This window comes from Chamaea fasciata, unplaced genomic scaffold (assembly GCF_029207755.1).
Source record: "Chamaea fasciata isolate MVZ Bird 193981 ecotype frontalis unplaced genomic scaffold, bChaFas1.0.hap1 SCAF_5, whole genome shotgun sequence".
Taxonomy (NCBI): domain Eukaryota; kingdom Metazoa; phylum Chordata; class Aves; order Passeriformes; family Sylviidae; genus Chamaea; species Chamaea fasciata.
Window position 1 is genome coordinate 47324824 of NW_027094090.1, and position 15252 is coordinate 47340075.

The following is a 15252-nucleotide window of genomic DNA, read 5'->3' on the forward strand; positions in this document are numbered from 1 at the left end:
AATGAAAATATTTATAGTTAGTCAGCAGGCTTTTGAGATGCTAGTGAATCAATTTGAATTCTTGCTTTTACGCTTTTAAATGAAAAACCATTTGACAATTTCAAAGAATAGCCTTAAAAAATTCCTGTTTTATTTCACAAATACAGGCATTATATGACTTATTCTCCTAAAGGCATCTGACACTGCAACCAAGGGAAACAGGGAATAGATTTTAATACTGAAGTCAAAATCCTGTCTTTTTGCATTCTTCCCTTAACCAAATAATTCTTTAATCGACACATAAAGAGGTCCTGAAGCACTAAAAGCATCAATAACCAGAGTTCTTATAATGGAAATAATCTTCTCTGTTTGAACATATATAATTTATGCTTTAGCAGGAAGTTGTTATCTTGAGGTAAATGTCTTACGATCATTATTTCTTCACATTATTAACAAGACAATTGAAACACGTGGGCAAGGTCTCTCACACCTCTGAGACAGACTTCCTCATCACTGACCTAATATATGATACCCTGCAAAATTGTGTGGGTGCAGATGTGGGTGCAGGTACACAACCTGTGTTGTGTAACTACTGAATTTCATAATATCTGAAGAAATAAAATTCAGGTCCTATCTACTCTTCATTTAGAACTACGAAGAACTAAAAACTGCTGGGCCATAACATCCAATACAAGCCTAAAGATATTAAGAAATATTGTTCTCAAAAAAATCAAATCAAATTATTGAATGTTTGTTCAAACTTGTTTATACAAAAGATCCTTTAAAACAGTTGAGAAATAACCTTGTATTTCAGACTGGGACACCATGACATCTCAACACCAAACTACTGCTAGCTATGATATAAGACCATTGTCCATGGCTTTAGACAGTTGGGTCTTGAAAACTTCCAAACCTGAAGACTGCAGGACCTCTATAACCAACCTGCTTCACTGTCTTCTCGTGAAAAAATTTCTCCTATATCCAAATTGAGCCTCTCTTGTTTCATTTTATGCCCACTGCCTCTCATCTTCCTGCCACACTCCTCTGAAGAGTCTGTTTTCATCCTGTCATTTATGTCTTTGCAGGTCTTCAAAGATTTATATTAGGTCCCCTAAAAGCCTCTCTTTTCCAGACTTCCCTCAGTTTCTCCTCACAGGCTGAGTAATCCACCTCCCTGACCATCTCTGCTGGACTTGCTCAGTCTCTTTTAGTAAAATACCAATTAGAAACTGAGGAGGCAAACGAGACACGCAGTAACACACTATTATTCTCACCAACTCAACTTTAAAGCAGCAAGAGTGGTATTTCTAAAGTTTGCATTGTCATATATATATATATATAATTAATATATTTACGTATTCCTAGCACTAGAATGAAACCCCACATGTTGTAAAAGGTTTTCTTCTACAACATTAAAAAACAAACTGGTTTTCTTTCCTATAATATTAAACAGGAGTTTGAGGAAGGACAGAACAGTCGCCAAGAGGTAGAACTAGTTCAAAGTGACAATTTCTTTTGTAGGTTCACATGTTGTCATATGTAGGTACTACTTGGATCATCAAATCAACTTCTTTGTTCTAGGGACACAACTATGCTCTATTAAATACTAAATAAATTAATGTTGAATTCTAAATTATCACCCCCCCTCTCCCCCCAATTCTAGCTTCATGTCTGTTTCAAAATCCAACTTAAACAAAGAATCAAATCCTAAAGTTGTTTAAATACTGCATTTGAGTATTAACACATCTTTTTCATGTAGCTTTTGAGGACTTGAACAAGGCCTGTTGATTTATTCTTAAATTGAAGAGGAACTGCTTTTCCCCATGAATTTCCCAATATTCTCAGTGTTGCTAACAGAACTGATTAAACGGCAGATCCACCTCTCATCTTCATACCTGGATCTTGCAGATTTGTGGTACTGACAGGTTTCTTTAGCTCAAATCCCAAGAGATACAGAGCTAGGCTGGGAGGACTGCACTCAAGAGAGGTGATAAGGAGATTCAGAATATGGATCCTTGTTTCATGATGTATTTGTGCCCTCTTCTTTTCCAGCTCCAGCTCTTGATTAGAAAAAGAAAAGGAGAAAAGCAGATATGGTGACTAATGAAGTAAAAAATTCATCTAATAGAATAATCTTCAGTGTCTTCAAGTTAAATACAAGAATGTTAAGGGGTCAACTTATTTTACTGCAAAGAGATAAAAGAACAACAACCAAAATTACTGTTAATACAGCTATAAATAATATACCCATAGCAATGCTAAATACTTGTCTTCTGGAAACAGACTCAGTTTGGAGTTGGCTCATCATACTGTGGACATATTTTAACAAAACATAGGTGCTTTTTATTCTGTTAAAGGTTCAGTTCCACAGAAAACAGAGGAATATTGTTTCCTGACTTAAGAGCACTTTTTACACCTCTTTCATTAATTTCATTCCATGCAAAAGACAACTGTTTAAGCCATTCTCAGAAGCCATTTACATACCCTCATCTGGATTAATTAATTCTTCTGCATCTTCATTGTCTAAACATTCCACAAATCCAGCCATCAGCTTCTGGCTAACACTCTGTATTCAACAATGGAAGGATGGAAATGAAGACAAATTTAAGAGTACTAAACCAAATACTTTCCATAATTCCCTTCAAGTAAGTTGACAGAACTTCTAGACAGAAGTTATACAACCTACTTAACAAGCAAGAGTTTAGAGTCACATGTGTTCTATGAACAGGTTAGCAATTAGCCAGGGAACAGAAAAAATCTACTGTTGTTACGTGTGCTAAATCATTCTCACAAATTGAAGACTATAAAGTCACAGAAAGTTCTCCCTATCTCAAAGAATATTGCCCCTTTACTTCTTGAAAACATACATGATTGTTTTTTTTCAATTAATGAAATAACTGTTTTTCCAATGCCACAGTAAAAGACATTTTATATGTGAGTAGATATAAAACAAAATACAGTTTTAATGTAGTTGATCTAGAAACCTATGAAGAATGTTTAAAGAAACATTATGAAGCCCCAGTATTTTTCCAACAGTTTCTCCTTCCAGATTCAAAGAAACAGATACTTACCTGATCATGTGTGAAATCACCAACTAGTTTTATCTGGATGTTGGAATTATCAGAAATACAGCATAAAATCTTGGCACTTTCAAAAGCTAGTTCAGGATTGCTGTTTCCATGGTAAAGATACCTTCAAAGACACAAGATTATGGCAATGAAATTGTTCAAAATTTAACTTTTTCAGGATGGTAATGCATGGATAAGAAATTAATATTCAGAACTAAAACATTTACAAATCAAATTACCTGAGATAACACTAAAGCTTCAAATAAAATTTCTTTCTATATGAAACACCGAATGCTCCTCCATTGGGAGAGATGAGTAGGCTGAGTATGGATAATAACCTTTCCTGGAATTTTTATCATGCTTTTTATCCAAAATCTACATTAAACACTGCTGCATAAGTTAAAACAACTGCTTGTAGGCATTTAATACAGTAAATAATGGACAATAGTGTAAAACATGGCCAACAATCAAATTCATTTAACTTTCCCACTCTGTGACAACCAGAGTCTGGGGCAAAATGAAATTATATGAGCAGGAATCATTGAACATAAGGCAGGACAGGAAGAAGTCATGAGAGGGGGGAAAATTCAGAAAGAAAAATGATAAATACAGATCCCAATCTTGCACTACACAATATCAGATCATACCACCTGTGAAGACATCTCCCCTCACCAAAAAAAAAAAAATAAATTCATGAGATGTTCTCTGTAAAGAGGAGCACTGGCTAGTGAAACCAGTGAAAGGATCCAGGAGCCAAACATTTCTGTGCCTCCAAAGCCTCTCCCTTCTCAGTACTTTGTACATACCTAGCAATATTCACCACGTGATCTGCCTTTTTAGTCCGAGGATTGATTCCCTGAAGCAGCTGCTCCAGAGGTGTGACAATAAGGGAAAGGTGGCTCTCCCGTAATAGATCCATAAAAATATTCTCCTTCTGGAGGGTTAAGTTTAAAAGTGCAAGGCAATACTGTACAGCTTTCTCTAAATGCTTCTTCCCTGCAGTGCACAAAGAACACGAGAAATACAAAGGAGCAGCTAAATAGGCTACATTCATAAACGTCAATCATCAAGCCTTGCACCAAGAAAAAAACAGTAGGAAAACTTCCTCCAAAATATGATTTTTATATGCAAGAGATACAACATCAAGTTACAGAGATGCAATGTTAGCTTTAAATCCTACTTACTATACGTTTTAACTTTGCGTGAAAAATGAATTCTAGGCACGTACCAGGAAACGGAGCGTAAGTATCAAGCTGCTTAACCCCTTCTTCTAGCAAACTAAGGCAAAGTTCCAGCATTGGGGACTCATTCAACAGATGATACATCAAATTGAACCCAGGTGGTTTATACGCTATTATTTCTTCACCTAAAGACAGATGGCGTAAAAAAAAATTATAATCTCTAATAAAATCCCCTTCTATTACTCAAGTTAGCATAAGCTACAAAACATAACAGCCCCCATGGTTTTAAGCAACATCCTTTGTACAAAGTCTTCAGAGATTTTCTTCATACAGAAGCCACTGAGGAAATTTTAAAAGTTTGTGAAGAATTGTAGAGGCAATTACTATTACTTTCCAGTATCTAATAGCACAATTTCAAATTTAACCCCAAGCAGATCTGACCAAAAAGAAACTGGAAAAAGTTTACCTCCTGCCAAATCTGCATGAAGACCCTGAATGAGGGAAAAAGCATTTCCAGAAGTCAAAGAGAATGTCCACTGAACTGATCCTCACCGTGTAGGCATAAACTCCTATGACTGTTGTAACAATGTATGCAAAAATGCAACTGCTAGCCTAAAATTCAAAGACCTTCATTATATGAAATAAAAGAAGACTAGAGCTTCTAATTTATCTAGGCTCTTCATAAACTGTGGTAGATAAAAGCAGGAAAACAGTAACAAACTTTTTTAACACACAAGTGAGAACCCGGGAACAGTTTCTTTTGGCACCGGTTTTAAAAATGTCCGTCTTCCATTCATTCATTCGTTCATTCTGTGTGTGCCACTCCACCACACACCAACACACAAGCCATGCCACTGTGGGGCCACACAGCGAATCTGTTTGAAAAATGCATCTACTCAAAACCAGATTAACCCACTTCTCCAAGACATCGTGGAACCCACAAATATTCATACAAATTGAAGGATTAGCCAAGGACAGGAAGAAGCTAACAAATTCTCTGAGCTAGTTATGCTACCAAGTAGTCTTTGTCAAAGTATGAGGCACAGAGGCCTTCCAACTCTAAAGTTGTTTTCAATTAAAAAGTGGTTCTCACAGCACTAGTTCAAGAAAATCCACAGGCATCAGGATGGAATTCATGACAAGAAACTTTGTTTCAAGAAAAATAAATTTAGAGCCCAAACAAGCCTTAAGTTTCCTATAATGAGGCAACTGTAATCTACTTTGGCCTTTTACAGAACAGCTGCTCAGTATTAAATTACTACAGGTCACAATTCCACTGCTACTGTCTGCTTCCAATAATTCATTTATCAATAATATTAATAATAAAGGTTATCTCAAATACAATGATGCCTTTAAATTTACCCTACAAACAGTGGTGATTTAGATAAAGACCAAAGAAGTCCAGAAGAACAAGCCAAAACCGAGACACTGTTCAAGTATCAAATGTTACTCTTCAACCAAATCAGAAATGAAAGAGACAGAAATTATTCTCCTAGCAGAGACAGGGAAGTAGAAAATAGTGTACGTGAAGACCTGCTGAGTCAGCAATGCAGATTTCGATACTACGTGGAAATTTTTTTAACATCTTCCTATTTTAAAGTCTTGGTCTAGCTTTCCATCAGCTTATTTGCAATATTAAACAAGACCCCAAGATAGAGGCAACAGACTAAAATAAGCTACAATTCTGTTTGTCAGTGAAAAAATGAACAACTTAACCTTGTAACTCCACATATTGATCCACAAAGTCTTCAAGTTGAGGTTCGTAGTCCCGCAATAATTTGTAAAACACTTCCAGAACTACCTCAGCTACTTCCCACTGCAGATAATGAGAAAACAAATCACAGACAGATTAAGACTGATACTGAAGCAACAATGCCAAGATGACAAAGAACACAACACACAGTGCAGTGATGTACTGGATCAGAATCATGGCTAGTACTTCAAAATTAGATAATCATGCTAACCACACTATATTTCATCATGTCAAATCCTTAGAAAGCCCAAGCTTTCTTTCTGAAGTGAGAGGGAACACAAACAGATTTACCTATTTTAGGCTAATATGTATATTATACAATATACATTTCAGGATATTGTAACTATAAGCAATAAATAGGTTTTATTAGTTATACAGCTAAGAATAGATCAAGAATAGCCAGCTTCCAGGATACAGTTTAGCATGCACTTTCATCCAGTATTATTGTAAAAAAAAAGAAAAAGCCAGATTCCTTGGTACAGCAAGTCAGAAATATTTTCTGACGTAACACTGAGAAAAGGACAAATCTGACTTGTAGATTTGGGCATGTCATGTTCAGAAGTCATTAGCCATGTAGCAGACTTGCAGAATCCTGTACAGCAAGTTGAAATTAAGGAATACAAACTTCTTTTTTAAAAGGTACTTTATACAGGCTCCTTTGAAGTATATTGTGACCCATGAGTTGAAATATCACCTGTTTACAGAATCAAAACACTATCAAGTGCTCTATGTTACTTTCGCTGCATCAAACCTGCACAGCTTTCTCAAACAGGTCTAAGCCACATCATCAACTACATCCTAAGAAAAACAATATTTTTCAAACAAAACTTACTTTTTCAGCAGCTCGCCGGTAAGCTCTGGTGCGGAATCGGAGAAACACAGCATCCCTGAGGAACTGGAGATAGGGATCAAAGCCTGGAGGGCGGAGACCTGCTCCCAAGTTAGCTGGGAATGAACTCTCCACTAGTGTGCTGATGAGTCGACAGAAGGCACGAGTTAAAGGATATTCCTCACATCGGGACTCAATCTCATTCAATTCAACCTTCCCAGGACAGCAAAAAGACAGGAGACAAATCACAGATTTTGCGGTAGGAAGAAACATGTTAAAAATAATGTAATAGCATCATCTGTGGATTACTTCACAGTGAATAAACTTAGCAGCATTTCTGTCTACAGTACAACACAAACATCAAAAGCAGCAAAGCATCAGTACTGTTATTTCAGTCTAGCAACACACATTCATTCCTTTCTGAGCTACTGGAAGATATGCCTCAACATTTACCTACTTTGCTTTTATCTACCATTGTTGTTAGAAGCAAAGTTAGTTGTACCAAGATGTAACAAAAGTGAGTCCAATTAAGGAAAATCTTAGCAAGAAACGCTCATGAGGAATTTGAGGGTTTAGATGTTGTTCTGTTACTAGTATGAAGCTGAACTAGATGTAAAAATGGATAAAGTTTTCCAGAAATTACAAGCAGGATTTGAAAGTAAATTACAAAGCAGTGAAACAACAGCGTCTACTAGAAGTTTCCCATGGACACAGCAGGAGAGGCAGCCTCTGAAAGTGCTTCCCAAATGCATACGCAGATGATCAGAGAGGCTGCCTAGATATAGAGAGTCTCTTACCTCAATACCAATTGCTTGTCTCTGGCCTGGACTTCTCACAGTTTGTAATATCTTCAAAACAGGAAGAGAAATGAAAACAGATCAACACATTGCACATAACTGAAGTGCATCTCTGTCATTTTTATCAGGAGTAAAAAGAAGATACTCATCACATTTTAGATGTAAGAAGAGGTTTTCTAAATCCTTTTAAAAAGGGATAAAAACCCAATATTTTTCTGTCTGAGAGGCTGGATTGTGTTTTACACTTGTATGCTTCCAGCTTTATATTCTCAAGATCTGCATCACGTTTTCACATTAATGATTTTTATCTTATATTGGGTAGGGGAAAGACGTTTCTTCCATTATCTCCTTCTACAGTATATTTTAAGAAATACCATAAATTAGGAAGCAAAGGTGGTGAGATGTCATTATTGTCAGGGTCTCTTATTAGCAACTAAAAATAAGGCAGCAATTACAGTTTAAAGAGGACTGTTAGGAAACCTGTATTGATATAAAATAAGCCCAGTCAACAGCATCTCTGAGGACATACTGTCATTTTCAGTATTGTTCCAAAGCATTAACTATGTGAAAGAAATTATATTCAACAATGGCAAAAAGAAAATTTAGGAGGAAATGCAATACTATTTCAAATATACTACTGGCAGTTTCAACAAACTGGGATGGTACAATTCTAAGCACTCGAAAATCCTAAGATACCTGTGTATATTCCAGGGATTGCCAAAGTGAAGCAGCTATTTCAGGAGATCTTCCAAAAGCAGTAAGGGTTTCTAATAGCTCTGCTTTCAAAATAGGAGGAATGCTGCACTGCAGAAGTCCCAGGATGACCACTACTGGTGTCCACTGAGGGTGCTCACAAAGTGCCAAGCGAGCATTCTCACTCTACATGTAGAGTTCAACAGAAAACAGAACTGCAGATTATTACTTTGAAGGTTTTTCATGTTTTGCAATCTCTAATTCACAGTTAAGTACCAAAGACTCTGCTTTGTACTTGCAGGTGTGTAAAATATCAAAAGAATAGTAGACAATTCCAAAGCCAACCATTTTATTTAAACAAAAAGTCAAGCATAAAGACTTACAAGCACTGAAATTGTGCCTATCCACACAGGAAAATTATTTGGATACTACAAGCTTCTTATAACAACCCACTTTTTTTTAGTAGACACACATTCATGGAATTAGTCTTTAAGTACTTACACTCTAGCAGCTTCTTCAAGCTTGGGTAGAGGGACTTTCATCAGTTTTTCTATTACATACATTCTATATATTCCTATCTCAATATATTTCTATGAACTCACACTGCATTTGGACATTTGCTAAGAACTTGTATCAATTAGTTTTAGTCTAAGAACAGGATCATCACTCATGTAAGTTTACCAGACTGAGACTCTGAGATGAACCACTGGACAGTAACAAGCCTATAGCCTCATCAAATGGTAATTCCCCCCATCCTCAGAACAAATTTATCTTCATCCCAGATTATGATTTGATGATGCTACAAAAATATTAGTTTTAAGAACTCCCTTTTCTCCATGCATATGTAATGCTGACATTACAGCTCAAACAGCATCACCCCATTATCATTACCACCAAAGATGATTTTTAAAATGCAAAATTATACACTGCAATTTAATTCTCCTGGAATTGTCTTCCAGTCAATTCATTCAAAACATTTTACACCCTTGGTTTGGGGACATTTTAATTCATAACCTGGGAGGCAAGTTTCACAGTTGATCACTTTCCTTGCCAAATTTCTACCACTTCCTTTTGAATCCAACTATTACTTTTTCAAACACATAAATAAAGACAAAGAACTTTCCTACTCCATAGTGATTTATTGTGACTATACCTCACTTCTGAAAGACAACTCCATTACCACCACCAGAGTCAAGGAAGCAAGAAAATCAGCAATACCAACAACACAAAAAAAGGCATCATCTCTTTCTGCATCACCTACACCTTCAGTGTTTGGTCATTACAGTTATTCCTGATGTTTCCCATACTTTTGGAGTTCGTTAATAAAATGACAACTGCTAGGTAAATTTTCCTTACATACTTTTTTGGTCAAGGAGAACTTCAGAGCTGAATGATGATGATTTACTAGGAAAAAAGGTATTAACAAAGAAAACCAAATAAAAGGTTACTTACCCAATTGACTATAACAGTGGTCAGCTGTAAAAATGCAATTAATCCATCCTGTTCTTTCTGGGTGATGCCTCGGAGAGGCAGGTGACGGTACTGGACACTGTCTGCACTTGGCAAGTCTTTCCTTAAGTGCTCATGATAAAGCATCAAAGAGTGGAAGAAATGCTCCCAGGAGACAGGACTGCCACCTGCTCCTTGGATGTTTTCCGCTAGAAAAATGGCAAACAGGTGACAAGATTTTCTTTCTACTCTTTCACAGGGTGAAAAGCAGGGTAGCTAAAACTAAAAGGAAAACATTCTTATCTAAAGGAAAAAGTAAAGTTCAAAGGAAAGTTACTATATCCAAAACTAATCATTTAGATTTGGGGATTTTTGCTTGTTTCTGTTTTTTTTGAGACAGGGGGATTTTTGCTTGTTTATGGTTTTTTTGAGACAGAAAGGTGCTAATACGAAGAACTAGTATAAATAAGTTTTCTGTTTCATGAATTGGAATCTTTGCAGCATTATTTGTATCTTCAAAGTAGGGGGGGTTTAATAATTTGACAAATGCAAAATGAATGCAAAACACAGGACTGACCAGCATCTCTTACTTTGAGAAAGTGCTATTATATTATATGTATCAAAAAATTCTAACCGAACAAAGCGCTTCTGAACAAAGTTAGCCCACGAAAGTTACATTGTATGTTTTCTAAATTCAGCTAACTTTAAAACGTTACTCATTTTTTTGTTTTATAATAAGCAACACTGACACTCTACATTTCTTACAGTGTTCAGACACTGGCTTTTTTTAAAAGAAAGCATTATTTCACTAGGTGAATTGCTTGCTAAGATGCTCAGACATCTAATTACCTTATCTGTCAGGGTTTTTTTCAGATTACAGTTTTGAGTAAAGCCTTCCAATTTCATCTTTGTACTAATAATTAATGCTAAAAGCTTGAGGCCACAATTCATCTCAAATGAGTTTTCATACTTGTCAAAAGAAAAGGCAGCTGAGAAAGAGCTGAAGTGTCACTTCTCTTACCATGACTACTGCCATTGACTTTTAGCAAACTAAAGCAGTAATGAGCACACTGAGGTCCACTAGCCAGTCCCCGCAGCATTTTCAAGTATGGGATGTAAATTGTGGAAGGAAGTAGATCTCCCATTTGCCTAACAAACTTTGACAAGACAACCTAGAACAAATAAAGATCAGTGTTGAGAAAAAGGTAAATCTGAGTATTATAGGAAAACATTAGGCAGTAAAAGTCAGATAACAGATTCTAATGTAATCAGAGCAGGGTAGACAAGCTCCTTTGTAGACTGGCCTATTCAGTGAGACGTGTTTGGAAGAGAAAACAAAACAACTCATATGACTGCAAAATATACTAACTCTCCAATTCTATATTTCTAGTGATAAAATTTACTTCAGCTCCCAAATGTTACACAGCAGTATTATTAGCACATCTCACAGTGCAAGTAAAGAATTCAATGTGGATGTCATATACCTGAACAGTGACTCACACACACGGCACTTCCTTTCAGGGTCATATTAGGCTGCTTGCAGATTGCACCTGGCCCTAATTTAAGTTGTCAGTATTCTGGGTGGGTCTTGGGATGTGTCTGATCTGTCTCGTACAAGGTTTTGGCTAGCACTGCACAGACCTTCAAGAAGCATTGAGAGCTGACAGCATCCCAGGTATTCAAAGAGTTTTTGGCATGCCTGCTTAGATTGTTTCTTCATTCTAATTTTAAGCTCTGTATCTTATGGACTATAATTTTGGACTTCAAATAATTAAAATATTCTAAAGACTTTTTACCCCTAAAATACTCTCAACTGCAGTTAGTAAAGCTTTTTTTTTTTAATTGTTAAGGAATCTAACTTCTCAGTTACATGAAAAAGGCATGTAAAAGTCATCAGACAAAAAACACAAGGGAACTATCAAAATCCATTTCGTGACTGTAACAAATCAAACCTAAACAATATTTTCACACAGATGTTTGCTAGTACTCTTTCTTGCTAAGTTTACTGACAACCACGAATGGCTGGTAGTAGTTCATTTTAGGGCAAGCAACCATGACCATGTCACGCAGAGCAGGACACGTGCAAATCGGTCATTGAAAAAAAGTAAGGTCTTCTTAGAGGCTACCTGTATTAAGGACACCAAAAAATTTGTTGCTGGAGGGTTTTTTGTTCCTTTGGTTTCAAGTTACCAGTAATTACTCAAGAGAAGTTAGCTAACCTGGCGCTGGGGTGGCCGCTGGTGAGCTACTCCAAGGTAGGAGCCCATGATGGTGGATGTCTGCAGGGGCTCTGACGGACACCAGTATTCATGGGCAAGTTCCAGATTAAAGGGGTCTTTCCTATACAGCTCAGCAATCTGTCAGAAAAAGGAAGATGCCAGAAAAGTATCAATTCCAGGAAGAAAAAAACATTACTTCAAGAATAAGCACTGCTTCTAGATTAGCTAAACACATCTGAGAGGCAAACCATCACAGGGTTGTTCTAGTTCTTAAAACTTTCTGAAAATTACATCTTCTAAATAACAGTATTGGAACAGTGACAGCCAGCAAAATTCAAAATGCACGTAACAGTGAAAATTTAATATCTTTCTATTTAATTATTATGGATTAAATTATTGCTTTAAAAAGTGTCATTTCTCCTTAGACAACCATATGCCTACATTAAAATACATTAATTTTACAAGTTAGCCAGTATCACAATTAGAAATCTTATCTGCTATCTGAACATACAAATTTCTCAGAGCAAATTTTTATTTCTAGTTCTTCATTTAAGTTTACTGTATCTATCTGAGCTGCTTAAGAAAGCATTTCACAACAAATCTTCCTACTAATGTCTGTAACCTAAAGGAGTATCTTTGGAAAAGATGAGTAATACAAGTTTTTAAATTTCTAGAAAATATAAAACACCTCAGTTCGAAATGCAAATCTGGTTTTCAGCATGGATTTTTCTGAAAGTGCAGTTCAGTAACCTTAATAGCTAATATTTAAACAAATATAATGATTTTTATTTCCATTTTTTAATTAAAAATTTGACAGAAAATTCTTTCTTTTAAATGTACACTTAAAGTCAAAACTCTACTGAAATAAGGGAATTTGTAATTCCATCAGCCTTGATGGAGTCACTTTACCAAGCCTACTCTACAGCAAATACAAAACAGTTCTCCAAAACTCTCATTACAAATATATCAACGTATAAGAATTATTTAGACATTTCAATTACTTATCAGAGTAATTGCCAACAGCGGGTAAAACCTCTAAAACCTTCAAACGTAAGAAACTGCAGTATTTTCTCACTAAAAAATAATTTAAAACCATGACATTAACATCAGAAACCAAGGCAGTAAGTTAATGCCTTTATACAAAAAATTATAGAAAAGTGTGTGTACTTAAGGAAAAAAAAATCATCCCAAAAGGAAAAGATCCAGCACTATATGGGCTCATTCAGATAGGAGTTTTCAGACGACAAATGCAAGTCACAATCTTTATTTGTCACAGTAATTAACAAGAAAATAAGGCTTACTAGAAGCATTAAATGTTCCAGATCTTTCCGAAGGGAAATAGGTGGATCGTTTCCCATCTGAATACTCATGTGGATCATGCGAGCATCTTCATCAGCACGATTTCTCAGCTGTTTTACCTACAGGATTTATGAAGTGGAAAAAGAAACAGTGGTCTATATTTAGCTAAGAATGAAATCAAACAAATAATGGAATTGTCTATATGGCCCATTAAAACTAAGAAAGCAAATATATTTGCACGCACACAACAAGTATATTCAATTTTCTATTTTTTCAATCCTCTCTCCCCCTAAGAGCTTGCTTAAAGTTACAGTCAACCACTTGCTTACTGCCAAAGCCCTCAGAGCATAGCAAAAGCCCTGAACTTGTATCATGGGAGTCTTTCCTAACTGACTGCACCACATACTTTGGTTTGGCTCGAAAAGGTGGATCCTTTCCTTTTTTGTAATTTAAAAGCTAGACAGCTTAGTTTCAAGGAATCTTAGGCCATTATTCACAAGGAGTGACAAGAAACATGTAACGCAAATGCAAACGTGAATGCAAAATATTGATTCCTGTATATAGATCTGTGGATTGCACCTTTCTTCACCACAAAAGACTACTTCTACTTGCAGCTACTTTATGACTTGAAAGTTCTGAACTGGTGCAATTTTGGAGTTACTCTGTCTCAGCCAGAAGGATTACCACATGTCAATAAATACCAAAGGAAAAATGAGAGAAGAGCAAGAAGAACGGCTCTTGTTTTACTTTTAATTTTTTAACAGCAATTTTTTTAAAAAAGCAGCCATTTAATCAGCATCCTGAACTTCTTTGTGTTGAAAAAGCTAATTACTAAACAAGAACCAGCTGACATTTAATTTTAAATTCAAAAAGCTTTTGACATGAGACCCCAACAGAGGTTTATAGAAAGCAAACAGACATGAGATTAAAAGTCTTGTTAAATATTAAGGAGACATCAAAGAACAAGAAACAGAAGTAAACAACCAATTCAACACATTAAAAAAATAAAACATGTTGACAGTCAATAGAGACTAGCTAATGGTCTAGAACATAATTCAACGTGCGAAACTGAATGATATGCAAAATCATTGGGAAAAAAATAGTTTAAAAATAATAATAAGAAAAAAATATTAAAAACTAGAAGTAACTGTGGAAAGGGTCAAAGCAAACTAGCTAAACCAGTATACTAACTGAACAAGAAACAACTGAATGTTGATCAGTTAAATAATGAATTATTTGAGATACTAAAGCCAATTATCAAGGTCTGAACTAATATAATGCAGGCAACCAAAAATTTACCCAAATCATCACTGGCAAGCAGCCTAAATGCTAAAACTATGCAGAAGAATTAATTAAAATGCTGACTTAGAGATTTAAGTAAAACTAAACAAAGGTTATACAGATACACAAAGCAAAACAAAGATCCTGCAAAACAGACACTTCTTTATACCTACAATTTGAGATTATAGTAGAAATAGCTGAGGACATAAGCCAACCATTACCTATCAGCAGTTAAGACAAAAAGTTGCCTTGTAGGGCTATACCCCAACTGCCTACTAAAAATTTCCTGTGAAACAGCTAGTACTGGCTTATATCAAACTAGAATAAAAATCACTGGTCTGATTTTGTCTTATATCCTGTAAAACAAAATCCTGATTGTAATGAACATCTCTCTTCACCTTCAGGCATTAGCTACAAGCAACTGGAAATCTGAGCCAAAGCAAAAAAAACCCTCAAACCCTAAAAAAACCCACAACACAATGACAACTACCACCACACAAAAAAACCAAAAACAAACAAACACAAAAAAAACCACACACACCAAAAAAAAAAACCCAAACCCAACCTGAAAAAGAATTTAAGTATTCATTTAAATTTTAATAATGTAAAACAAACACTACTACCACCATAAAGGTTGTTTTGCAAATCTCACCACACTGAAGTGTTTCAAAACCCACATTCCGTAGGATACAGGGTTACAACTG

The 15252-nt window shown here is 35.7% G+C and overlaps 1 protein-coding gene across 1 annotated transcript in view; it reads right to left on the reverse strand.

Annotated features, from left to right (window-relative positions):
* NUP205 (nucleoporin 205) overlaps positions 1-15252 on the reverse strand; it is a 46701-nt gene that overhangs the window by 21792 nt on the left and 9657 nt on the right. Inside the window, exons 9-21 of the mRNA XM_066183467.1 lie at positions 13270-13386; positions 11969-12106; positions 10771-10921; positions 9753-9958; positions 8304-8486; positions 7608-7658; positions 6814-7023; positions 5945-6044; positions 4276-4413; positions 3854-4043; positions 3051-3171; positions 2464-2545; positions 1875-2039 (exon numbers count right to left, since the gene is read on the reverse strand). Coding sequence (XP_066039564.1) covers positions 1875-2039; positions 2464-2545; positions 3051-3171; positions 3854-4043; positions 4276-4413; positions 5945-6044; positions 6814-7023; positions 7608-7658; positions 8304-8486; positions 9753-9958; positions 10771-10921; positions 11969-12106; positions 13270-13386 — 1852 coding nt within the window. The remainder of the gene's footprint in view (positions 1-1874; positions 2040-2463; positions 2546-3050; positions 3172-3853; positions 4044-4275; positions 4414-5944; positions 6045-6813; positions 7024-7607; positions 7659-8303; positions 8487-9752; positions 9959-10770; positions 10922-11968; positions 12107-13269; positions 13387-15252) is intronic.